Consider the following 26019-nt stretch of genomic DNA (forward strand, 5'->3'; position numbering starts at 1 on the left):
GGTTAGTGTTAAACCCACTAACCCATCCTTTAGCAGAGATAGATTGTTCTGTACTACGGTCACCATTAAACTTGAGGTAATATATGTTCCAATCTAAAGATAGCTGCTATTGTTGAGAGCAGTTAAGAGCAGGGGCCCTGGAACTACACAGCCAAGTTTTGAATCTTGACTTTGCCTGATACTGGTGCTGGGACTTTGGAGAAGTTACTTAGCCTCTCTGTGCCTCAGTTTTCTCATCTGTAAAATGGTAATGATATTAGCATAGTACAATTTTCCGCATAGGGTTGTTATGAAGATTAAAAGAGTTAACATATGTAAAGAGCATGGCAGATAGCAGGCATTATTTAAGTGCTGGCAATTATTATTGAAGGTTTAAGCAGAGTCTTTCAGGACCATTGTGTAGGGTATTTGCTATTTTTTTTAATACCTAGAGTAATATCACTTTCTTTTAGGAAGTTGTTCCAACCACTGCAGGGATGTGAACTTATTAGAGATTGCTAATCCCAGGTCTTGGCCTGGCCCCACAGACAACTTGTGACCCAGACTGTGCCAATAATAGTATCTCTCTCTCCCATGTCACAGCAATGGCCTGAACTGGATCAACCAGAAGCAGTTATAGAGAAATTGGCTTTGCCTCTTGAGTCAAATTTGAGAGCTAGAATGATTTGAGTCTCCTGTAGGTACATTTGGCTTGTTAATATATTTTATTACAAGCAAACAGAGACTTCCTTGTTCATATAGGATATCTGTGAGATAACAAACTTGTTGGAATAGAATTGTAATTTTTGTTTTTAATATATTACTTTCACTCTCAGGTTGAATATTCTTTTTTATTGTAGGTTTCGGTACAAGAGGACCTAGTTCAAGTGCAGCCAAAGTTTAAAAGCAATCTACTTGAGGCTGTGGAAGTTTTTCGTGAGGACGTGATAAACTTTGCAGAAGCATATGAGTTGGTAATTTAAGTATTTTCTTGCTGTATGTTGAAATGTTCTATGATATGTTTATATGAAATGAAAGTGATGAACCCTGAGGAATAGGTACGTTGCATGTAAGTGGCTATATTTGCGTATTTGTAGCTATCAGAAAAAGGGGATAGCTAATCCTTTAAACCAGGGATGTCCAATCTTTTGGCTTCCCTGGCCATACTGGAAGAAGAAGAATTTTTCTGGGCCACACATAAAATACGCTAACACTAACGATAGCTGATTAGCTTTTAAAAATTGCAGAAAAATCTCATATTGTTTTAAGAAAGTTTATGAATTTGTGTTGGGCTGCATTCAAAGCTGTCCTGGGCTTCATGTGGCCTGTGGGCCGTGAGTTGGGCAAGCTTGCTTTAAGCAAATTTTATAGAGAAAGAAAACAGATTTTACTGTTAAAAGGAGCAACAACTTTGGAATTTGTGGAAGGAACAAAGGGTCTGGTTTTGTCCTTTCTCGGGGGCTGAATTCTCATGGTAGAAAATGTAATATAGTTGTTGGAAGTCTGTGAGAAACTATAAACGCCTAATACCAGGATATTATGCCATTGATTTTGCATTCTCACTAACTCTTAGAGAACCAATAAGGTCCCTGAGAATAAATAATGGAAGTCATACTGGGTCTACTGGTATTCTGACTGATAATGTTGACCTTGAAGTTAAACTCAAGACTGAATATGTTCCCCTGAAATATTCTTTCTTTTAGTGGTCACAGTGGATCTGTATTCATAAGATGATTTAAGCCCTTGGTGCTACTTATATAATGCTTTCTTTTTTTTAACATGTGCTAAACATATCTGTTGATCTGCCGCCTCATTCTATTGTTAAAGTAAATCTAAAATGGAGACCAGGTCTGAAGAGTCCCTGAACAGACACAGCCAGTCACTTATATAATGCTTTTTTTTTTTTTTAACATGTACTGAACATATCTGTTGATTTGCCTCCTCATTCTATTGTTAAAGTAAATTTAAAATGGAGACCAGGTCTGAAGAATCCCTGAACAGACACAGCCAGTCAGGCATCTTAAGTTACCTTGCCCTTGCATAATTTGCAGACATAAGCAAATCTGAATGCACTATTTCTTATAAATGCCTATATTAGAAACAGCTCAACTAATCAGAAGCAGCAAACAAACCCGTAATTATATAATTGGGGACTTCCCAGCAGGATAGACCAAAGAAGACAACTTTATAAGTGAAACGAATAAAATGTTTTCTTTGTATTACTTCTGTGCTCACTCTGTAAAAGCCTTCTGCAGTGGAGACCCTGAATCAAGTCTAGTTGGGAGTTTCCCAATTTATGAATTACTGTGTGCTCAGATAAACTTAAAAAAAATTATTGGGCCTCAGTTTACTTTTTAAACACTATTATATTGGGAATGTAGTCTATTATTTAGTATATCCATCATATCATGATTGACCATGTTAATATACTTAATAGCCTTCATTTTTCCATTGGGAGTAGCCCCTGTTATTTTAATTTGTTGCTATAAATTCATTTATTCCTTTACCTATTTTGGGGACTGTTTTTGAGGATTATTTTGCAACTGTGTTCTGGTTCATAGCCACCAGACACTGCTTTCTGCTTCTTCCAAATATTCAACTTATGTGTGTCTCTGTTTCCATATTGGGCTGAACAATTAGTAAAAAGAGGATGTTCTCAGAACTCTGTATCAGTTTTTCTAATGCACAAACACAGCATCATCATTTGTAATCATAAATGAAATTTGGCAGAGCCCTTGGGGTACACACTCCATACAGAATGTAATTTTGTCACAGTTTTTATTAGCTGTGTCAAGGTCCTTTAAAAATGAATGGAAGATGGAGTGATGAAAATGTTCTAAATGATTGTGATCATGGTTGCACAACCCTGTGAATGTACTAAAAATCACTGACTTGTACACTTTAAATAAATGAATTGTATAGTATGTGAATTCCATCTCAATAAAGCTGTTAGAAATAAATAAAAGCTTCAAGTCCATACAGGACACAATTAAATCATTTAAATTAAAAATAATGCTTGTTTGTTTAAATGGAAATAATAGATAAACTCAATAAACTGACAAATACATATGATTAAGAATGAAAATGGAGATTATATTCTTCCTTACAGGAAGGACCCATGGTTCCAAATATACCACCCCAAGAAGCTAGCAACAGGCTACAGATATTTCAGGTGAAACCACATTTTTTTTGTTACATTGACTATGTGTAATTTTAAGAAATGATTTTAGGGAAAGATGGAGGTTTTACTTTATAATAGAAAAGTTTGTATTTCAAGTACATCAGACCTTAATTGTATTCTAATCTGCTAAATGGTGCAATTGACTCCTCTGTCTCCCTCCATGCTCCTCTCCACAGAATAGTTCTCTGTATTTTTAGAGAATAAGACTGATTTTCAATTTAAGTATATAATTTATTTTAGTTCTAAGCATTTCATTTGATATGTAAAGTAATAAGAAATCATAGTATAGTAAAATTTATCAAAATAATTGTTTAAATATTGGCAAATGTTTTTCCTCTGTATTCATTATTTTGTCTTCCTTTTGCATCCATCTCTTTAAGTTTCCCCACTTCTTTGTCCTATCTCCTCTGCCTGTACAATACTCATTGGATCAGGCCAACCATTCACCATCTTTTTCTACACTCAGATTGCTGAGCACACCTAGAGAAAGTTCACACATCCACATGGATTAATACTTTGCAAATTCATGGATTCCTATGTGAACTTCCTCCTCAGGAGCATCAAGCAATTCTTTTCTTTGCTCCTGCTCTTTTTCCTGTTTCCCACAGTGGCTGAATAGTGTGGTTATGTTCTTTTCCTGTCCCCTTTCCCCCTGCATTCTTAGTAATAAAAAAAAAAAGATCACATGCCTACTGTGTGGCTTGCTCAGGAGAAATTTGATTAAGAAGTGGTTCTTACCTCTAAGCTGCTAAAATCTGATAGAAAGATAGCAAGCTAGAGAGAAAATTACAAGTGCGATGAGAGCTGTGACCTACGTATGTGAAATTGTGTAATGGAAACTGGTGTAATGGAAACAGATGGGCTGTTGGAGCAGATGGAGAAGGCTTCCTGAAAGAGGAAGAATCTAAGCTCCATCTTGAAGGACTAATTAGAGTTAGCCAGGGGAAGAAGGAGGGGAAGAAGAAAGTTAAGCAGAATTTGCAGCTCATACAAAGGCCTGGCAGAGAGGAAACTAGTAGGGCGATATGGGGAGATGAAGGAGTATAGGGTAGGGTAGTGTACCTTTGGGATGCAGTACTAAAGAGGATAGTGATGAGGAACGAGGTGACAGAGTGGGCAGCGAGCACCAGTGGAGGGCCCAGTAGGCAATAATAAGGAGTCTGAATTCTATCTTGAGGGTTGGAGGGTTCTAAGCAAGAAGTGATAGATCATACTTGAATTTTTAAAATAGTTGTGTTTTTTAAAGATTTTTAGTGGTACTAATGAGGAGACTGGTTTGGAGAGAGGAAGATCAAACTGAGGGCAGTTTTGGTAGTAAAAGCAAGAAATTGTAAAGATTGAGACCAAGCAAGTGACACCTGTATAATGAAGAAAATTGAATAGATCATGAGTTTCTTAACGAAGCAGAATTGACAGGCCTGAAACCTGGTTTGAGTGAAAAAGTTAAAGGTTTCCAACTTGGGCATATTGATGAAGGTAGAACTATTTATCGAAGGAGGGCATGTGGTAGGAGGAGTAGCTTTGGGGCTTGTTTGAGTGGATGACCTTGTTTTCAAGTTTGCAGAGAAAATTTAGGGCATGTGATGTAAACCAACTGATTAGTCAGCAACTGGGACATTATGTGCCAAGATTTTACCCCGGGGTGTGGTTGCTAATGTAGCCAGGTATTGTGGCATGTGCCTGTAATCCCAGCTACTCAGGAGGCTGAGGCAGGAGAATTGCTTGAACCTGGGAGGCGGAGGTTGCAGTGAGCCAAGACCGCACCACTGCACTCCAGCCTGGGCAACAGAGCAAGACTCCATCTCAAAACAAACAAACAAACAAAAAAAACAAAAAAAACCCCCAACAAAACAACAACAACAAAAAAACCATCTCAAAAAAAAAAAGACAATGTAGGGCACATCTTTTGCCTTTCTGTACCTTCTGTTCTGCCTGTCCCTCGAGGTGTGAGCCAAACAGGCTGTTTGCCATGCACTTCACTGGGATATGTGACTTGAGGTCAGATTTGTAGACACAACCCTTTTCAAAATGAGATGTACTCCAACCCCCTAAAAAAAACAGGTGCCAAAGGCTGGATGTGTGAAGGTAGAGGTGCCTTATATTGGGCCTTGGGTCCTGATGGTGCTCTCTCATGCAAATTTATATGTGTTTTGGGGAGTTCTTGGGCACCCTGCTGGCCTGTTGACAAAGCTGATACTTTATTCCTGTTCAGCTGATGCTGTGGGTCTTTTTATGTTACTTGCAACCTGAAGGAAAAAAAAGGTGAGTGATTAGCATCCATCAATAGTCTTTACACATTGATAAGTTTTTAAACACCATTATTTTAATGTATTCTAACTTTGGTGTTATTGTTTATCCTTCCTTAGTGTTCACATAGTCCCATGGACTCTGCATTCAGTACATTTATTGAATAACCACCATGCCAACCACCAAGGAATACGCAAAGTACAAAATATGGCACTTGCCCTCTAGGAACTAAGAGTTCATTCGAGTTCACCTGGTATCTTCGTGCCTTCCTGATCTGGGTCCTGTAAAATATACTAACGTATCTGTCAGATCTGTATTTTTGTCTAAGCCTTGTGAGGTCTGATGCTGGATATTCTCCAGGGCTGGGAATTTAGGGTTCTTGGGAATATGCTGTACCACTTATACAGAGTGCTCATATGTCCTCACAGATGGGTTACTTCTGTTGGCATTTGTGCTTTGAACATTGCTAATATTTAACATCCCAAATATAGGATATTCAAATCCCAATTCAAAAAGAAAAATTAAAAGACATGTGCATTAACTTTGCTGATTTAAGTTGTTAGAATTATTTCAAATGGTGTTAAAATTGGATCTTCTTTTTTATAGACTCTTCATTGCATGTAGAGAAAACAGGACTGAATGGATTAGACTAACACTTTGCTCATTTGAGTCCTGTAGGATAGAGATGGCCAGTCTAAATTACTGAAAGATCCTGAATTGTAGAGTTTTAAAAATGCAGCTTTATTACTTTTAGATGTACTTATGGGAACTCGAAATATAGGCCTTCTGGAGAAGAAGAAGAAATAATTTTATATAAAATGAATGCTTTTAGAATGCTTGAAAGCGAACTTTCCTAAGTGTTTAACTTTTTCTCTGATAGCTTGGTATCAGCATAAATTTGCTTCACAAATCCTTATTTTATAGATATTACTTAATAAACCTCAACCTAGCTTTTATCCCAATAAAAATAAATTCTACTTTAATTCTACTGAATTAATTATATTTTAGTACAATTTAAAAACCCTTGTTACAGGCCAATTTCGATGATCTGTGGAGGAAATTTGTTACATATTCATCTGGTGAACAACTTTTTGGATTGCCTGTCACTGATTATGAGGTTTTACACAAAACCAGGTAAGTTTAGAAAATAAGCAAGTATTACATGCAAATAATTAAATACATACTATCTATTAGAAGAATCATGTCATCATTAAATCCTTTATCATGCAGAGGACACTACAGCTTGGAGCACAACTGAATATTCTCCTTATTCCGGCTATTCCTTACAAATTGGACACACAGTCTCCTATACAAAATAAACGTTCTAGGGGAGTAGAAAATATGTTGCTAAAATTTTGAGCATGCATGGTCTATATTTAGCCTATGCTTTACTTTTTCTTTTGACTGTTTTTGCATAGTGTCAGTGATTATGCAGAAGCACAGCAATTTTGAGTAACTTTTGTTTATTTAGAGGAATGACCCTCCTGGCTCCCCTTGCCTTCTTTTTTTTTTTTTGAGACAGAGTCTCACTCTGTTGCCCAGGCTGGAGTACAGTGGCGCGATCTCGGCTCACTGCAAGCTCTGCCTCCCGGGTTCATGCCATTCTCCTGCCTCAGCCTTCCGAGTAGCTGGGACTATAGGCTCCTGCCACCACGGCCGGCTAATTTTTTTGTTATTTTTAGTAGAGACGGGGTTTCACCATGTTAGCCAGGATGGTCTCGATCTCCTGACCTCGTGATCCACCCGCCTCGGCCTCCCAAAGTGCTGGGATTACTGGTGTGAGCCACCACGCCCGGCTCCCCTTGCCTTCTTACTCCATTTGTGGTAAAATGCTCTTCCCCATTGGGTAGACATAGAATTTATTGAGATTGATGGCCAAATAAGCTAATTGATTATAAACCACACATATAAACAAGTGTATTTCAATCAAATTTTAGAATATTCTTAAAGAATTTGAAATATAACTTTCCTTAAAAGCAACATTAATACAGTGATGGTATTAGCTCATCAGAGTCTTGGCTTTAGAAAATAACTTTATATTGATTTCCTTCAAAGCCACAGCATGAAAATTTCATGAAAATAGACATGAAATTTTCTGAAGAGAAATGAATGCTTCAGCCATTTAGGGTAGGTGATTTGTATTCTCTTTCTAAAACAGTCATTCTCCAAATGTAATCCATTAGCCAATTGTGTTAGAATTGCAGATGTCTGGCCCTCATTTCTGATTTACTGAATCAGAACCTCTGGGATTGGGTCCTAGGAAATCTGCATTTTACACACTCTCCAGTGATTGTGATGCACACTCAGCCTGAGATCCAATGCGTTCACCCTCAGGCTAGCAGGAGAAATCATCATCACCATTTACCATCTGGACCAACAGACCATTTTCATTTTGATATTTTAAATTTTATGAATAATTTTAGAGAATGGTGAGAATGGTGAGAAGCTTTGAAGTTGTTTTTTTTTTTTGTTTGTTTGTTTTTTTGAGACAGGATCTCACTCTGTTGCTAGTACTGGAGTGTAGTGGTGGAATCACTCGACTTCCGTAGTTCAAGTGATCCTCCTGCCTCAGCCTCCCAGGTAGTGGGGATTATAGGCGCGCACCACTGGGCCCAGGTAATTTTAAAAAAATTTTTTATACATACAGGAGTCTCCTTATGTTGCCCAGGCTGGTCTTGAACTTTGGGGCTCAAGTGATCCTCCCACCTTGGCCTCCCAATGTGTTGGGATTTCAGGCGTGAGCACCCGCACCCAACCGAGAAGCACTTTTTTAATTTTTTGAGACGGAGTTTCACTCTTGTTGCCCAGGCTGGAGTGCAATGGCATGATCTCGGCTCACAGCAACCTCCACCTGCTGGGTTCAAGCGATTCGCCTGCCTCAGCCTCCCGAGTAGCTGGGATTACAGGCATGTGCCACCATGCCCGGCTAATTTTATATTTTTAGTAGAGATGGGGTTTCATCATGTTGGTCAGGCTGATCTCAAACTCCTGACCTCAGGTGATCTGCCTGCCTTGGCCTCCCAAAGTGCTGGGATTACAGGCGTGGGCCACCATGTCCAGTGAAGAAGCACTTTTATTAGAAGATTTAATAAGAATTTAAGCAGAGTAAACTCAAACTTTTATTCTGTAATATCCTAGTTTGAAGATGTATATATACAAAATGGGGACCAGCATTGAATGAGACTAACTCCTCATCGGCTGTCATGTGTGAACCTGGAGCATATCCATGCTGTAAATACGGATTTCATATTTTAAATCATCTCCAATGGATCTGTGGCTTATCATTAATTCTGATTTTTCTCGCACTTGCATTGTCAAGACTCAAAACTGTTGAAAACTCAGACAGTCATCATTTTTTGAAGAGAAGACTATCTGTTTTGCTCCATAAATATAGAAGACTTTACTTTTAGATTTGAATGATCAATTCCAAGAAATTTTAAATTTCTAAATCATCTATTTCCTTGAATACACATCTGACTTCAACATTTGTCCACTTATGAAATGTATCAAATACAACTTACGTAAATATAAATAATGAAGGAACACTGTCACTTATCTTTTTCACAAAATGGAATAGTCTAGGTTCTTGTTGCAAAATATTGCATGATAAGGCCCTTACTTCTATTGAAGTCTACGGAAATATATTGTTTACTTATAAATTACTGGATTTTATAAAATTCATCTAGGTTATCATCATCTGAAGACATAGTATGAGATTTCACATATTAATCAATTTCACCATTAAAAGGGAATGCTGCTTTCTCTTTCCTGTTTAATACTTGGGAAACACATTTCTTTTTTGTCAATTTTCTTCTCTTTACCCTTTTAGGTAGAAAATGAAAAATTCTGAATTCTTAACTGTATCAAATGAAAGCAACTGTATTAAACTGTATTAAACAAGCAAAAATCAAAGGACAACAAAAATGGTGTCTCTGGCATTCTTTTTATACACTTTTTTGAAAGATTTTGCAATACTTTATGTTACACAATAAGAAACCTGGAGGATGATGCAGTAGTCATTTTTTTTTTCACTACTGCATTACCCTTTAGGCAATGTCATCATTCTCTTTTCTTATTTTTCTTTTAGTCATTTTTAGCATAGTTGAGAATAATAATAAGTAGTAATGAAATAATTCTAAGAATGATGAAAAATGAATCAAGAATTGGAAAAATAGGACAACTAAGGTTGCAGAATGTGTCTTCGATTTGTAAAATCTACTATGCCTACATGGTAATTACAAGATAGAATGGGCTGGGCGCCGTGGCTCATGCCTGTAATCCCAGCACTTAGGGAGGCTGAGGCGGGTGGATCACCTGAGATCAGGAGTTCAAGACCAGCCTAGCTAACATGACGAGACCTCATCTCTACTAAAAATACAAAAATTAGCCGGGTGTAGTGGCATCTGCCTGTAATCTCAGCTACTCGGGAGGCTGAGGCAGGGGAGTTGCTTGAACCCAGGAGGCAGAGGTTATGGTGAGCCGAGATCGTGCCACTGCACTCCAGCCTGGGCAACAGAGTGAGATTCTCTCTCAAAAATAAAATAAAATAAAATAAAATAAATTAAAATAAAAAGGTAGAATGACTTTTACTTCATTACAAAATTTATTTTTGGTTTTTGAAGTATCTCTAATGACGAATAAAAGTTGTGAATGTCAATCCTTATAAATAAACTTGAAAACTAAAATTGAATCCAGTAGAACCTTATGGCATACTAAGGGCTGAGGAATTTCTGGGAGAATCCACAAATTCTGCTGAGTGGTCAATTTGGTGTTTTACACATTTAAGAATTTTCCTTTACTTGGACCTTTTATTCTTGTTTTAAACACAGTAACTTCATGTGGGCACATTTGGGATTTTTTTTTTTTTTTTTTTTTTGGATAGGATCTTGTTCTGTTGCCCAGGCTGGAGTGCAGTGGTGCAATCATAGCTCACTGCAGCCTTGAACTCCTGGGCTCAAGCAGTCCTTTCACATCAGCCTTCCAAGTAGCTGGGACTACAGTCACATGCCACCACACCTGGCCACATGAGGGAAAACTTCTGGTAGGAATAGGGTGTTTAAGCTCAATCTTAAAGGCAGATCAGGGCTTAGTCAAGGGAAATGTTTTCATAAAATCCAGCTTGTATTTGAAAGAAAAAAAAGTCAAATGAAACCTTAGCCACAGCTATGACCTTATCATTAAGTTTTGGTCACATTGTTTGCAATGATTGGTATAGTAAGTTTCTCATTAAAAAATAGCAAGATTTTTTCTTTACAGAATAAACCATTTGCTAATGTCAAGTTATAGTCTGACTTGGAATATTTGGGAACAGTAAACTTGGCCTTAATGGCAGATCTTTAACGAAGTCTTTGTATTGAAAATGGATATAGTTGTTTGCATTTGGTATCCATAAGACATTGTACACCCAATGTATGAAATATTTGATTGGATGAACTCTGCCTTTCCAATAATGGACTTTATTAAATGTTATACATGATGTGATAACTTAGTTACTTTGTTTCCCAGAAAAGAACTCAACTTGCTGCAGAAGCTGTATGGATTGTATGACACCGTAATGAGCAGTATTAGTGGTTATTATGAAATACTTTGGGGAGATGTAGATATTGAAAAAATTAATGCAGAACTGCTGGAATTTCAAAACAGGTGAGTTTCAATGGAATTTTTTATAATGCCTATCTTCTTAGGATCCTATAGGTATTTCAGAAGCTAATTTATTCCCTAATATACTGGTGTATATACATAAAACCTTCCTCAAATAAATGTGAAGGTGGCATATTTTTTTTTCTTTCTTTCTGAAAGATGTCGTAAACTTCCAAAAGGACTTAAAGATTGGCAAGCTTTTTTGGATCTCAAAAAGAGAATTGATGATTTCAGTGAGTCATGTCCTCTACTGGAAATGATGACCAATAAGGCCATGAAACAGAGACACTGGGATAGAATCTCCGAGTTAACTGGAACCCCATTTGATGTGGAATCTGATTCTTTTTGCCTTAGAAATATCATGGAAGCACCACTCCTTAAACATAAGGATGATATTGAGGTACATAAGTGTATACGTTCTTATCAATGATCCATTAAAGAATGTCTGCTTTTTCTTTTCTGAGAGTTGTACAGATATTTTATGAGAGGTTGGACTAATTGCCCTCTATAATGCACCCTCAAAATTTGGAATGATCCTGAACATTCTTGACTTTTATGAAATAATCTTGTAACTCAATGAGATTATATGATTATTTGAAATACATTATTTGAAATACAGTTGTTCTGGAGCCCTTCAATACATCTTCCTTGTCCCCACAATGCACTTCCACTTAAAAAAATTTTGTTTATTTATGTATTGTGTTCTTGGTGAATCCCTCTGAACTGTTTTCCAAATTTCTAATTTTATGCTTTTTTCCTGTTCAGTCTATTAAGTTTTTAGAATTTTCTATTATTACATTTTTCCTTTCCAAGATTTTTAATTGGTTCTTTTTTGTGGCCAATCTTTTTTTTCGTTTTTTCATTAAAAATTTTCTGTCCCTTTTGTAGATTCTTAGATCTACAGCCTTAAATCTATATATATTCCCAGATCTGTAGGTTTCAAATCTATAGATTTATAGATGTCTTCGCTTATCTCTTTGAGCATTTTAAACATAATTATTTAAACATTTTTCATTAGGGAAAATTTTAAACATACACAAAAGTAAAGATCTCCTTGCTCTAACATTTATCAGCTCATGGCCAATATTATTTTATCTATACTATCTTTATCTATACTTCAACAACTCCAAATTAAACATAAAGATGTTTTCAGATTCTTCTTTAAGATTAATTTCACCTGGACTGAATTTTTGCTGTGATTGTTTTTTATGTTGGCTATCCTCTGAGCCTTAGATTTTTTTCATGAGTTTTGTAATTTTTACTGGGGTGGCTGGCAGGACTCATTTTGAATGGGCAGGATTTCAAAAATTCTGGCTTATATAATGTGTTAAAATTGTCTCTGTCCGTTCGTGTCTTAGTTTTCCTTGTCTAGTGGCTTTGTGGTTGCCTCCTACACTGTCCATGTCCCCTCAGCCCCAAGTTGAGAGCCAGGTGTTGTAATAGCGGTCTCCTTCCCCTACTGTGCTGTGGTGTGATGATCCAGGAATGTGCTGACCTATTTCAGGTCCTGGTTGTGGGGCTGGTTTTGTGTCACACCATCCCCTAGGTCCACAGTTCCATTAAATCTAGTTGCCTAGATGGCAGCTGGAGGCAGTGTTTTCAGCCTCCTTCCATGAATGGAGGGCTTTAGACTCCAGGCCAGGTATTCTTTTTCCTATAGATCATTTTTACTCTTTTTCACCCCATGGGAACCAAAGGCCTGGCCCCAGTGACCAGGCCTCAGGCCTGTGTTTCGGCTCCACCAACTGGTTTGCATAGCTTTTCCACTTTCGGTTCATGGATATGTTTATCTTTTTTTTAAGCCTGGCTCTGTTTGCTTTTTTACTTACTTTTAAAAAATTATTTTATCCATTATTCTATGTTTTTGGAGTTGAGAAAATGCACCATGTAACCAGAAATCTCCCAAATATATGGTTTGGGTTTTCTGCCTTCCCCTACCTCTTTTTAACAACATGTGTGCACGAAAAGCTTTTCTTTCAAAGCATTTTTGTCCTATTTGTAAATATCACTAGAAACAAAGAGTTAGAAACACTTTGGTGACCATCTCCTTCTTATAAGTAGGTTTTTATACTTAATAATATAGCCATTCATAGGCTGTGCTTTATTATACAATTTCAAGTAATTCCAGGCTTCTGTTAATGACTCTTGGTACACAAAACAGAGTCTTGGTACTGTCTACCCCAGATACATCTAGTTGCTCAGCCACACATGCTCTACCATTAGCCAAATTAGATTCCTGCTGTTACTGGACTCACTGCCTCTAAAGGAAGCCTTCCCTTCAGTACAGAAATCCTCTTCCTCCCAGAGAGCTTCTGCTGGAATCTCACCTCCTCCTCTACGAAGCTGTTCCTCCTCAGCACAGGCTTCCCTCCTCAGAAATCACCGTGGTTCACATCATTCTTAAGACATTTATTACACAGTAATTTGTGTTAAGATCATTTGTGGAAACATCTCACACCTTAAAATTCTTTTTCATCTCTGTAATTCTAACTATGAACACACATTGAGGCATTGTGGGGAAAATATGTTACTTTTATTTTCTTTCGTGTGTCTTTCTTATTAAGTATTCTAAAAAAAATATATAGAAAAACCCATAAGAAAAAAACAACTGATGCTTAAGCAAATGAGATATTCATATTAGGACCCGAACAGGCAGGAATATAGTAATATCTATATGTTACTTGAAAGAGTTCAAAAGACTCCCATGTATATTCTCATTTGAATCTCATAGCTAACCTCTGGGATAAACAGGGCAGCTGTGATTATCCCCATTTTAGCCAAAAGCTCGAATTGAAAACATAATCCGAAAAATGATGATTTAAGTTCCATTGTTTCATGTATGTGATACAGAAAAATAATTAGTAGTCGGCGATTAGTAAATAATTAGTAAGGCTCTAGTGTCAAGTTGCAACACAATGATCTGAAGCCTTTTCTTGGCTGTAAAATGACTAAATGAACTGGGTGACTTACAGGTCCCTTTCAAGCTAAAAAACAATTATATGATTTGATGATGCACTTAATTTGTAGTTGAAAACATCATGACATATACTTTGCTTTTCCTTCAAAGGATATTTGCATATCTGCCATTAAGGAGAAGGATATTGAAGCCAAGCTGACTCAGGTGATTGAGAATTGGACTAACCAAAATCTGAGTTTTGCAGCATTTAAGGGAAAAGGAGAGCTCCTGCTCAAAGGAACCGAATCGGGAGAAATTATCACTTTGATGGAGGATAGTTTAATGGTCTTAGGGTCTTTACTCAGCAACAGGTAATTTTATAATTTGAGGGAGAGGTTTAAATGGGATATTTAGGGTTATAAAATTCTAAGTAAAATCTCAGTTTTAAAGCTCTTGCATTGGATAGGATTCTGCACTAAATTGCTGTTATCTTGTCTGTTCTTATACAAACTGCTTGTTTTCTGTAATAATCATGGCCTCCATCTCTTCTTTAATGGTACTCATCTCCCCTTCCCTATTTTTTCTGGTGGGCCCCATCCTAATTATTCCTCCCCAGACTGGCATCTTGTCCTCTGAAGGTCTTGGCTCCCCACTGAGATGACCTCTTCATTTCATCTTTTCTCTCCTTTGTTCCTCTGATTTGACATCATTGACCTCTTGGCTAATCCTGTTCAAACATTCACCCAATGGCCCAGGAAAAGCCTGCTGGCCACCCATGAGAGCAATCTACCACTACAGCAATCTACCACTAGAGCAATCTACCCATTAGGGGCTTGGCACTTACTTAGAGACTTTCATTTTTTATGGTGAAAAGAGCCTGAGACCATTACGGCCTGAATGAGGTCGCCTGTTCATCATTGAACTACGAACCAGCTTGGAGGTGCCTATGATCTTGAGTGCAGCTTTAGGAAATTGCTGTAGGACTCAGATTAAATATTCTGTTAGGTCTTTGGCACTGGCACCCTCTATTCTTCTGGCTGACTGTGCAGTAGTTCTCAACTATTCTTCACCTGAACACACCTAAGAAATAGGTAATATCCCTTTTCCAGGTTGGGATCACTGGTTAGTGAGTGGCATCCTGCATGACCTCTGGCTCCAGGGGCAGTCTTGTATTTGCATAATGACAAAGCTGCCAGTCCAGGGAGTTCTGAGTTGAATATATAAAAGTCACGGTCCTCGGATGCATCCTCTGCATTCAGGGAATCCTGGCAAAGATGACCATAGGATATTCAGTACTTCCTAGGCTTCCTGGGCTACTGCTGCCCTATGGTTCATTGCAGATTTTGCCATCGGACTTCCTGGATGATGACCTCTTGATGAAGGGCTGTAAATTCAGGATTTGAAGGCTTTCTTCAATTCATACTTACTTGGACATAACCTGATTAGTAAAATACCTATTTGTGTATTAGTAAACTCAATGTTTACAAACTTCTAGGCCCTGCCAGAAAGAGTATAAGGATAGCTAAGAAGTCATCAAATTCTGGGAGATTCTCCTCCTAGAGAACTTTGCAGTGCCAAGTAGGTCTGGAAAGCCTGTTCCAGAACTAACCACAGACTGACCTAGTAGTGAGTCATACCTGCTGGATCTCTAGGACTACTTTGATGTGACTTCAGAAGGAAGCTGTATGTCTCCTTGGGTGAGATTTGACTGTAGGTATTGCCTGGATTGTGACACTTCCCTGGTGGATCCCTGATTCCATAGGACTTCACGGGCCATGGTGGGTTTGACCACACAAAGTTGTACAATGCAGGTATCTGTCCAAAGGACAGAAACTAGCTATGCTCGATTTTATTTCAGATCTCCCTTTTCCATCTTTAGAAGTTATACACCATCAAGGATGACTCTTCTTTTTCTGTGCAGAACCATTTTTGGCCTATCTAGTTGCTTCATCTCCCTAAATGCCTGCCCATGCCATGATGGTTTACATGTCTTTATTTGGAAGATGTTTTTGGCATATTGACTGCCTTTCAGCTCTCGACCAGTGGCCAGGGAAACAGTATAAACTGAGTATTGGGAAAAATGCCTCTTACTGCCTGAACAACTGGATTACCTACCTCCTTAGAGCAATTTATGTACAACTCCATTTATAACTTCATGTATAATGTAGGCTTTCAGGGAAGTTATAAGTTGTATTCAGGCATCAGACCGTACCCAGAAAAAACCCCATTCTACATGTGAATCACTCTGTCCTAGATCAAGAAAAGTTTGAAGATCCTAGTCAACAAGTGCCACTCATCAGCAAATGCCACTGCACCACATTGAAACTGCTTGCCCTTGCCACACACTGCAGTCGGCTTCTTGCTCTAACTGTAGGTAGTTGGGTTTTTTACCCAGTAGCCTTCCATTGCTTCCTCCATGGCATCCATTCTATTTCTTGTCTTCCTTTGTTGTGCTTAGCTTTCTGGACCCCTTGTATTCTCATAAAGACTTCAGCAAGCCCTGATCAGAAGACAGGAGCCATGCTATATGAGGGTAACAACCCTGGGTCTCTAGCACTGCAGAATCTAGTTGCAGTACCTGATGTAATTCTCTGTCTGTGGGTGGGAAGATCACCCTGTAAGTGAACATCAGACCTCAAGCTTGACCCTGGCTTTGTGGTCATCTTCTCCAGGTGAACCTGGTGGTACCTAACCCTCTCCTGATCTTTAGGGATCTGATTTGTCCTGTCCCTTTAGAGATAGTCTGTCTCTTGCTGGATGAAAATAGTCTGTCTTGCTGGATGAAACCTTCAAGACCATTCATAAAAGGAAAATCCGTGGATAGTGTTCTCTTTCCCTAGATTCAATAGTTCCACAGACCAGTAACACTGTCTTACGTGTTACTCTCACAAGCAGACCCCACTTGGATTTGGTTCACAGACGTTTTGGAAAACCATCTTATTCCTTGCTTGGCATTTACTCCCAGAAGCAACCAGCACAGGTCCTTTGCTGGACCTATGCACCATAAAACTAGGCCCATTCTCCTATTCTATGACTGACACATGGGAACAATAAGTAAAATCACTATAGTTATATGAGTTTTATTCATGAAAAGAAACAATTTTTATTAGCTGTATGATATCTATTAGGAACTGCCCTTTTAGGACAAAACATTCATTCCCCAAGTAATATTTCTTCTGGAATTTACTTTGGTGAGGCCATATTATTTTCTGAATCTTCTTTGAAATGTGATCTTTTCCGTTCTTACCTTTTAGATACAATGCTCCATTTAAAAAAAATATCCAGAATTGGGTGTATAAATTGTCCACTTCCTCAGATATAATTGAAGAGTGGCTCATAGTACAGAACCTTTGGGTTTATCTTGAAGCCGTCTTTGTAGGTGGAGATATTGCCAAACAGCTGCCTCAGGTAAATATGGCTTTTGTAATTACTGAGAAAATAATTTGGTGTATGTTGTCTATATGTCTCTGTAAAAGTCTTCACAAAGACATATGGTCAAGGCTTGACTATGCCAGGGTTTGGCAAACTATGGCCCACTTGCCTGTTTTTGTAAATAAAGTTTTATTGGAACGCAACCACATCCATTCTTTTATATATTGTCTGTGGCTGCTTTAGCTCCACAATAGCAGAGTTGAGTAGTTATAACTGAGATTATATGGCCCAGAAAGTCTAAAATCTTTACTATCTGGCCTTTTACAGAAAAGGTTTTTTAGAAAGTGCTGGCCTCTGATTGGCAGAAAGGAGGAACTCATATAGTTTTAAACAGTGAATAATCTCGAGGTTGTTTGAGGATGTGAGGTACGTTCAAATGCAGTACTATTATAGTAGTTCATCTCTTCTAAGAGTTAACCTCATAATATTCCTCTGAGAATAGTATTAAAATTAATCTATATTCTGTAAGCACAGATCAACTTTAGTTATTAGTAAGTCTACTACTAGCAGATCAGAAACATACTGTGGAGCAAGAAAACAGCCTTGGGAGGCTGTAACAAAACCTTTAAAACAGCTCTATTGGGGCCTTTTAAATAAATGCCAATAACTATAATAACTGATAGGTTTAGTCGATGAAGGTAACTTTGCTATTAGAAAATTAAGCCTGCTCTTCCTAAACTTCTGTATTTACAAACAGGATCTATATAGGTTAAAAATCAAGGATAAAAGAGGTTTTTTTTTTTTTTTGAAAATGGCTGATTTCCTTTTTACTAATAGCACATTTTTAAAACATTAAACTGAAATATGTCATTTTTGTTTTTTAATCAGAAGTCTGTATTTTTAAAAGAGGAAAGATTATGCCAATTGCTAGAGGCATTTTTGCAATTGAGTGCAAAGCTTAATATCATTCATAGTAAATAGAAAATTTTCACTTGCAAAAATGTAAATGAAACTTTGTTTGGTGGCTTTACTGTCTTTTTTCTTTTTTTCTCCGCCCTGGGGTACTATTGAGCTGTAATTATTCCAAGGATCCTGAGATCAAATTATTTTCATGCTTCTTCAGTTTGCTCCTCAAACCAAAACACCTGGGGTGCTGAAACACTAGATTGGAACTTTAAGTTGATAGCTCTGCAAATTAATCATGTGGTACTTTGAAAAACATGTTAAATGCAATGAAACAAATAAGCAATAAGCCTCATTGTGATAAAGAAGCATTTTAATATGCAATTTTATAACTTTGGGTTTGCGTCACTCAGAATTAATTCAAATGAAAAAGACATTGTCTGTTTAAATTATGCAGCCTGAGACTAATAGAGGCTGGTTTGAAGAACTATAGAAAATTCCAAGGTGAAGACTTTGCTTTTTTTCAATTATCCAAATGCTAATCTTTACTGGCTATGGATGCGTTTTCAGGAAGCAAAACGTTTTCAGAATATTGACAAGTCGTGGATAAAAATAATGCAGCGAGCTCATGAGAATCCCAATGTGATTAATTGCTGTGTTGGAGATGAAACCATGGGACAACTTTTACCTCATTTACATGAGCAGTTGGAAGTATGTCAGAAGTCACTCACAGGGTAAGAGTTTAATTTTTAAATCACGTATCATTTTGTATGTGACAGTGTTTTATCCCAAACTTACTAGTATTGACTACATTTCTGGTTTGGTAGTGATGGTTAAAGTGGGGCTAGGAACTTAAAATTTCACATAGATTGAATTTTTCTGTGAGAAAGGCACCTTTGACTTGGGGGTGGTTAAGGCATTGTATTAGTTTCCTCGGGCTGCTGTAACAAATTTCCACAGACAGTTGGCTTAAAGCAACAGAAATTCATTCTCACAGTTGTGGAGACATGAAGTCTGAAATCAAGGTGCTGGCTCCCTCTGAAGGCTCTAAGAGAGGATCCTCCCTTGCCTCTTTTGGCTTCTGGTGGCTCTAGGAGTTTCTTGGTTCGTGTCTTCATAACTCCAATCTCTGTCTCTGTCTTCACTTGGCCTTCTTCTCCTCTTCCTGTGTGTCTCTTATGACGACATTTGTCACTGGATTCAGGGCTCTTCAGGATCCTTAACTTCACTCCCTCTGCAAAAGCCCTTTTTCCAAATAAGGTCACGCTTCAGGATTTCAGGGAATAGGACCTGGACATGTCTTTTTGAGGGCTAACATTCAGGCCACTGCAGGTGTAGAATAGAAATGTGCACTAAGAGAACAATTCACCAAACTCAAAGATCATTTTTATTTTATTTTATTTTTACTGTCACAAGAGGATGGTGTCAGGATAATTTTTTTAAGGCAGTTCATTTTCAATCTCCATTTGAAATAGGGTGATAATACATCCTGGTTTGTCCAAGTTTATGCCTCTGTCCTGGCTTAATGGTTAGTTGTCCTCCGTTTCACTCTCAAAATGTGTTGGTTTGGAGATAAGGTTTGTGCTCCCCCTGGGTTTAAGCCATGAGGTTTCCAGCAGTCTCAGAAAGGTCATAGGAGGGCATCTGATGAGAAAGGAGAGGACAGCAGATGATGGGGCAGCCTTGCTCTGAATCTCTTGTTTTCCCAAGTGTCATCCATGGTGGAGCATGGACTTTGGTTTTCACCAAACATTGCAGGGATAGGTGATAAATGACTTTAGGTGTTTGCTATTATCTTAGGAAAGATGTTAGTGATTGTCTTGACTAAAAAAATAATAATTTTGGGGGAAAAAACCACTTGGTAACATACTATTGACTTTATTTGAAGGTATTTGGAGAAGAAACGATTACTGTTTCCAAGATTCTTCTTTGTATCTGATCCAGTTCTCCTGGAAATTCTTGGACAAGCCAGTGATTCCCACACCATACAGGTATAATCTAAGAACCTGTGATCTAAATTGCTTTTCCCACGACATACACAATGAAGAATAAAAGTGAAGTTAAAATCTTAAAAATGCAGGCAGGAAAGAAGAGTATTACAAATTACATTGATCATAAAATTTCATATTTTCTGTGTATTTGGAGCCTGTCATCCTGATGCAGTCCAGCAGTGTTGAGCGACTATGCATTGACTATGCCATTCCTAGCTGTGTGATCTTGGCAGGCTTCCTAATTTCCCCATGCCTCAATTCCGTATCTGTAAAATCAGGATATTAATGGTTCTCACCTCACAGGACTGTCATGAGGATTATATGAGACCATGCATAGCAAAGTCTGTAGCACACAGTATGTGTTTATTAAATCGAATTTATCATTTTGAGTATTTTATTCTAAATATTCTTAGACCAAATAGGGATTATATTTTGGATTTGTCCTTTTTTCCTTCCTCAATACTTCTCAAATGCTTTTAGCCATTTCCGAGAGCAATATTTTGGAAGAGGAAAAGAAAAACTGTAGCGAACTGAGAGTGGGAGACACAGAAGGTCCCATCCCAGGGCCAGTTCCGGTTTGGGGATCTGGAAAACGGCTAATGTTGTTTCCTTGTTGGTTTCCAGGGACTTGTAACAATGAGAAAAGAGAATGGAAAGGCTCTGTGAAAGGTGGAGGTAGAGCTAGGAGAGAGGGCAGGACTGAGCTGTATCTGTCGGGGGAGGAGGGGGGAGGCGGTATGGTCCAGTCCCCATCTGGTGGAAGGTGACAGTCCTTAGTCTAATCTGCATAGCATGGGAGGGGGGCATTTGCAGGACTTGGAGAAAACATTCCGCAGGGCTTGATTTTAAAAAGTAGACCTCCAAGCCAGTTAAAGGTCAAAGCAGAGTCTCTCTATATTTTTTGAGACAATAAAGTAAATACTTAATGTTTTAAAAAGATACAAAATATTAAGGCTTTTAAAAACATCTCAGCGGCTTTTATGTCCAGCCTCATGTGTGATGTTTTCCTCTGTCTTACAGCCACATCTCCCTGCAGTATCTGACAACATCAATGAGGTGACATTTCATGCAAAAGACTATGATCGCATCATGGCCGTCATATCAAGAGAAGGAGAAAAAATTGTTGTAATTTACCTTGCTTTAAATTTTGTTATTAGAATTTCTTTAAAAACTTAGGTTGAGGAGAATGCAGTTCTCCTACAGAAAAAAACAGGAGGAGAGGGAGTTCTCATTCTACAGCCCTGGGCTTTGTTAAAAACTAGTTTAGATAAATCCTTTAACTTCTCTGAGACTCATTTATAATTTATAAAGTGAAAGTTTTGGACTAGGTGATCCCTGTAGTTCCTTCCAGCTATGGTATTAGATGATTTTACCCATATTTAAAATATTTTGTATAAAATATGAAACTGTTTGCTTGGCATAGGGCACTATGATTTATTAAGTGTGCATGGAACATCTGTAAAAATGGCAAATTATTATCAATTTATAATATCCTTGTAATTTTGTTTTAGTTGGATAATTCTGTTATGGCCAAAGGTCCTGTGGAGATTTGGCTACTGGATTTGTTAAAAATGCAGATGTCATCATTACATAATATAATTAGATCCGCTTTCTATCAAATCAGTGATTCAGGATTTCAACTCTTACCATTCCTCAGCCACTTTCCAGCACAGGTGAGAATACACAATGCTTCAGTAATGGTGAAAAGAAATGGAAATAAAGGGGAAGGATGCTTAGCAGGTGGTTGGCCTGATGGTGTGAGGCAATTGCAGCTTTGAATTAGGTTAGAGTGGCCTACTCACGCTCATTTTAGCCTCAGCTCCCAACCACCTGCTTGTCAACCTACACCATTCTAGACCAACCCATACCATGTCCCAGAGGAGGATATGCCACTATTTTCCCATCATGAAGGATACATACATTGAGTCTAATAGACACATATGTAAGTGTGTGTGTGTGTGTGTGTGTGTGTGTATTTGTATACAGAAACTCCTTGACTTATGATGGGGTTATCTCCCAACAAACTCATCGTAGTTGAAAATATCATTAACCAAAATGCATTTAATACATCTAACCTACCAATCATAAGCTTAGTCTAGTATATCTTAAAGATGCTCAGAACACTTACATTAGCCTACAGTTAGGCAAAATTATCTAACACCAAGCCTATTTTATAATAAAGTGTTGACTATCTCATATAATTTATTGACTACTGCACTGAAAGTGAAAAACAGAATGGTTGTATGGGTACTCAAAGTACAGTTTCTACTAAATGCATATTGCTTTTGCACTGTCGTAAAGTAAAAAAATTGTTAAGTTGTACCATTGAAAGTTGGGGACCATCTGTGTGTGTATGTGCATGTGTATGTGTGTGTGTGTATATGTATATATATACACCAATTCATAGATATGATACGGATATAGATATATGTAAAGGGAATGAGCATACCTTTTCTTGAAATGAAATCCATCTTGTCTTTAATTTCCCTTCAAGCAATTAAAAATGGACATAAATTGTTGAGAGGCTTTTTCATGCAACTAATGTTTAGAAAGTGAAGACCTCAAAGAGGCCAGGGTTGGAACAGGTACCAATGGTTTCATTACACTTTCATTCAAGAGAAATGAAAAGTGATGATTTGTGATCTGGCCAGAGAGAGCATGGGATAAAAGGCAAGAGATATCCAAGGAAAATGTGGGCAATTTTTGCCCAAATGGTATTTCTTCTCCAACTACTCCTCCCAACCTGAGCTCCAAATCCTGAATTAGTGCACACAAAATGAAGACAGCTGAAATGATGTATCATTTATTCAAACCACAGAAGTACAGATACAGAATCAACCTTTACTGGAGAGAATAATATTGTGATTTTTATATTATATAATACCTTGGGAACCTTTAGTATTCTTATTAGCATTATTACCTTTGTGATAAAGCTTATAAAATACTTTGTTAAATTGAGAAAAGAGTTCCTGAAGCTAAATCCACATATTTTCTCTCTCCAGACCCTGTATATCCTGAAGGAGAGGCTTGGCCTAAATTAGACTGAGGATTTAGCATTAGGTAGAGAGTTGAGAGCAAGTTCAGAACAGTGGTGAAGTTGAACAGGATGTAGTAGGAAAGATGACTAGTTTTCAGGATTTTCTCTAGTGTATGTGTGTGTATATATATATAAACATATATACACATGTATAAAATACTTTGTATTTCATATATACATATATACATAAATACAAAGTATTTTATGCAACGTATATAATGCATTGTATTATACAAAGTATTTTATACAATGTATATAGTACATTGTATTATACAAAGTATTTTATACAACCTATATAGTACATTGTATTATACAAAGTATTTTACACAACGTATATAATACATTGTATTATACAAAGTATTTTACACAACGTATATAATACATTGTATTTTACAAAGTATTTTACACAACGTATATAATACATTGTATTTTACAAAGTATTTTACACAACGTATATAATACATTGTATTTTACAAAGTATTTTATACAACGTATATAATACATTGTATTTTACAAAGTATTTTATACAATGTATATACGTATGTATATATACGAATATATTCATATAAGTATATATGAATATATTCATATATGTGTATGTATACATATATACACATATATTAAATATTTTAAGGCATTTTTTCAAACGACTGAAATTTCTTACTGTCGAGTTAATTTAACATTTTTATCTGAAATTATTTGAAATTCCACTTCTGCTTTCTTTTAAAACATGTTTTAACTATTTTAATGCCATGGATCCTTGCTGCAAAATTTTGGAAAATGCAAAAAATATAAAAGTGGAATACATAGGTGATGGGCCACCATGGCACACGTTTACCTATGTAAGAAACCTGCACGTTCTGCACGTGTATCCCGAAACTTAAATAAAATAAAAATAAAATAAAAGTGGAAATAAGAATTTCCCATATTTCTACCACCTGGAAATTATGACTATTAATATTTTAGTGTATTCCCTTCCAATACCTTATTTATGTATTTATTGCTGTTTTCTCCTTTGTTCTTTTTTTAAATTGACATATAACAATTGTACGTATTTATGGGGTGCATAGTGATGTTTTGATGCATATAATATGTCTTGTGATCAGATGAGAGTAATTAGCATATCCATCATCTCAAACATTTATCATTTCTTGGTGTTGGGAACATTCAATATCCTCCTTCTAGCTATTTGAAACTATATGTTATTCTTAACTATAGTTATCCTACAGTGGTATAGAACAAGGGTCCCCAACCACCCCCACCTGGCCCGGCCACAAACCGGTACCGGTTCATGGGCTATTAGAAACTGGGTCGCACAGCAGGAGGTAAGCGGCAGGCAAGTGAGCATGACTGCCTGTGCTCCACCTCCTGTCAGATCAGCGGTGGCATGAGATTCTCATAGGAGGGCAAACCCTATTGTGAACTGAACTGTGCATTTGAGGGATCGAGGTTGTGCGCTGCTTATGTGAATCTAAAGCATCCTGCGACCCCCGTCCATGGAAAAATTGTCTTCCATGAAACCAGTCCCTGGTGCCAAAAAGGCTGGGGACCACTGGTATAGATCTCTAACACTTAGTCCTCCTACCTGGCTATAATTTTGTGTCTTTTAGCAAATCCATCCCTATCCTCTTCTCCTTACCCTTCCCAGCCTCTAGTATTCTCCATTCTGCTTTCACTTCTCTGAGGTCAGCTTTATTTTAGCTTCCGTGTGTGTGAGAATATGTGGTGCCTTCTCATGTTGTTTAATGTGCTTATTATAGGCATCGAGTAATATTGATGAGAATGAGCATTCTTGTTTTGCTGTTTTGTTTTTTAATGAAACATCCTCTGGTTTTCACCACTAAGTCGCATGCCTTTTTAGACTGAGTATAAAAACATAATTTTAAGCTGTTCTTGGTGACTCAAGATAATGATTGTAAAGACTTGCCTTTGTATAGACATCATTATGCAGTGGGTTTTGGGGTCTGCTGGTCTATTTGTCTTTAAGTCAGGCAGCCTTACACTGCTATGCTTTTGTAGTTTTTCTCTTTGTCTTTCCCCACTTGGACCATCATCTGCTGCTGACAGGGCCAGAATCTGCTTGCTCTTGGGGGGCTTTCTGACACTGCTTATTTTCTCCGGATCCCATTGCTCACTTCAGCCAGGTGCTTTCATTTATCTTTAGCTGCAGCCCCCAGGATTGGCCACTGCTCTAGCAGGAAAAGTATCAAAGTCCCTGATAAGGCAGGGACAGAAAGAGAGTTTTATTCTTTCTTTTCTCACTGTTGAACCCATACCAAGCAGTATCCACATACTGCCTGCCCTGCTTTCAGTCCTTTTTTTTGGTCCTAATGATGTTGAATCTGTCATTCGACTCTGGATGAATGAGAGCTCCTGAAGGGACAACCATTTCAGTGAAGGGGTGAGGGTGGGGCATGCTCAGACCACTTTTATTACCTTTTCTGGGGCAGAAATTGTAGGTTAAGGTGACATCTTCTCACAATTTCTTTATGCCTTCATCAGGATACAAAGAATACAACCTTCTCCCCTCCTCATTTTCTGTCTCCCTCTCTCTTCTATAGATAAGTATAGAGACAGAAAAGTAGATGTAGATAAAAACTTGGATATCAGAGAGAGCCAGCAATCAAGAAAGGAGATAGGCAGCATACTGTTTTTAGAAGAGCAGAGAGACCTTCGGGAAGCCCTGTTCAAGAACAAGCAGATAATAAAGAGTTCCTTTGCTTTTCTTGAGAAAGAAAAATCATTGCATGAAGTATGCAATTGTCTCAGACTC

At 37.6% G+C, this 26019-nt stretch overlaps 1 protein-coding gene across 1 annotated transcript in view; it reads left to right on the plus strand.

Annotated features, from left to right (window-relative positions):
• The window catches only part of DNAH8 (dynein axonemal heavy chain 8), a 311999-nt gene that overhangs the window by 115907 nt on the left and 170073 nt on the right, over positions 1-26019 (plus strand). The window contains exons 31-41 of the mRNA XM_054492591.2: positions 840-953; positions 3089-3151; positions 6441-6541; positions 10913-11050; positions 11207-11447; positions 14115-14314; positions 17198-17351; positions 18789-18952; positions 20107-20209; positions 21230-21334; positions 21721-21882. Of these exons, the coding sequence (XP_054348566.2) occupies positions 840-953; positions 3089-3151; positions 6441-6541; positions 10913-11050; positions 11207-11447; positions 14115-14314; positions 17198-17351; positions 18789-18952; positions 20107-20209; positions 21230-21334; positions 21721-21882 (1545 nt within the window). The remainder of the gene's footprint in view (positions 1-839; positions 954-3088; positions 3152-6440; positions 6542-10912; positions 11051-11206; positions 11448-14114; positions 14315-17197; positions 17352-18788; positions 18953-20106; positions 20210-21229; positions 21335-21720; positions 21883-26019) is intronic.

This window comes from Pongo pygmaeus, chromosome 5 (assembly GCF_028885625.2).
Source record: "Pongo pygmaeus isolate AG05252 chromosome 5, NHGRI_mPonPyg2-v2.0_pri, whole genome shotgun sequence".
In the NCBI taxonomy this organism is placed as follows: Eukaryota; Metazoa; Chordata; class Mammalia; order Primates; family Hominidae; genus Pongo; species Pongo pygmaeus.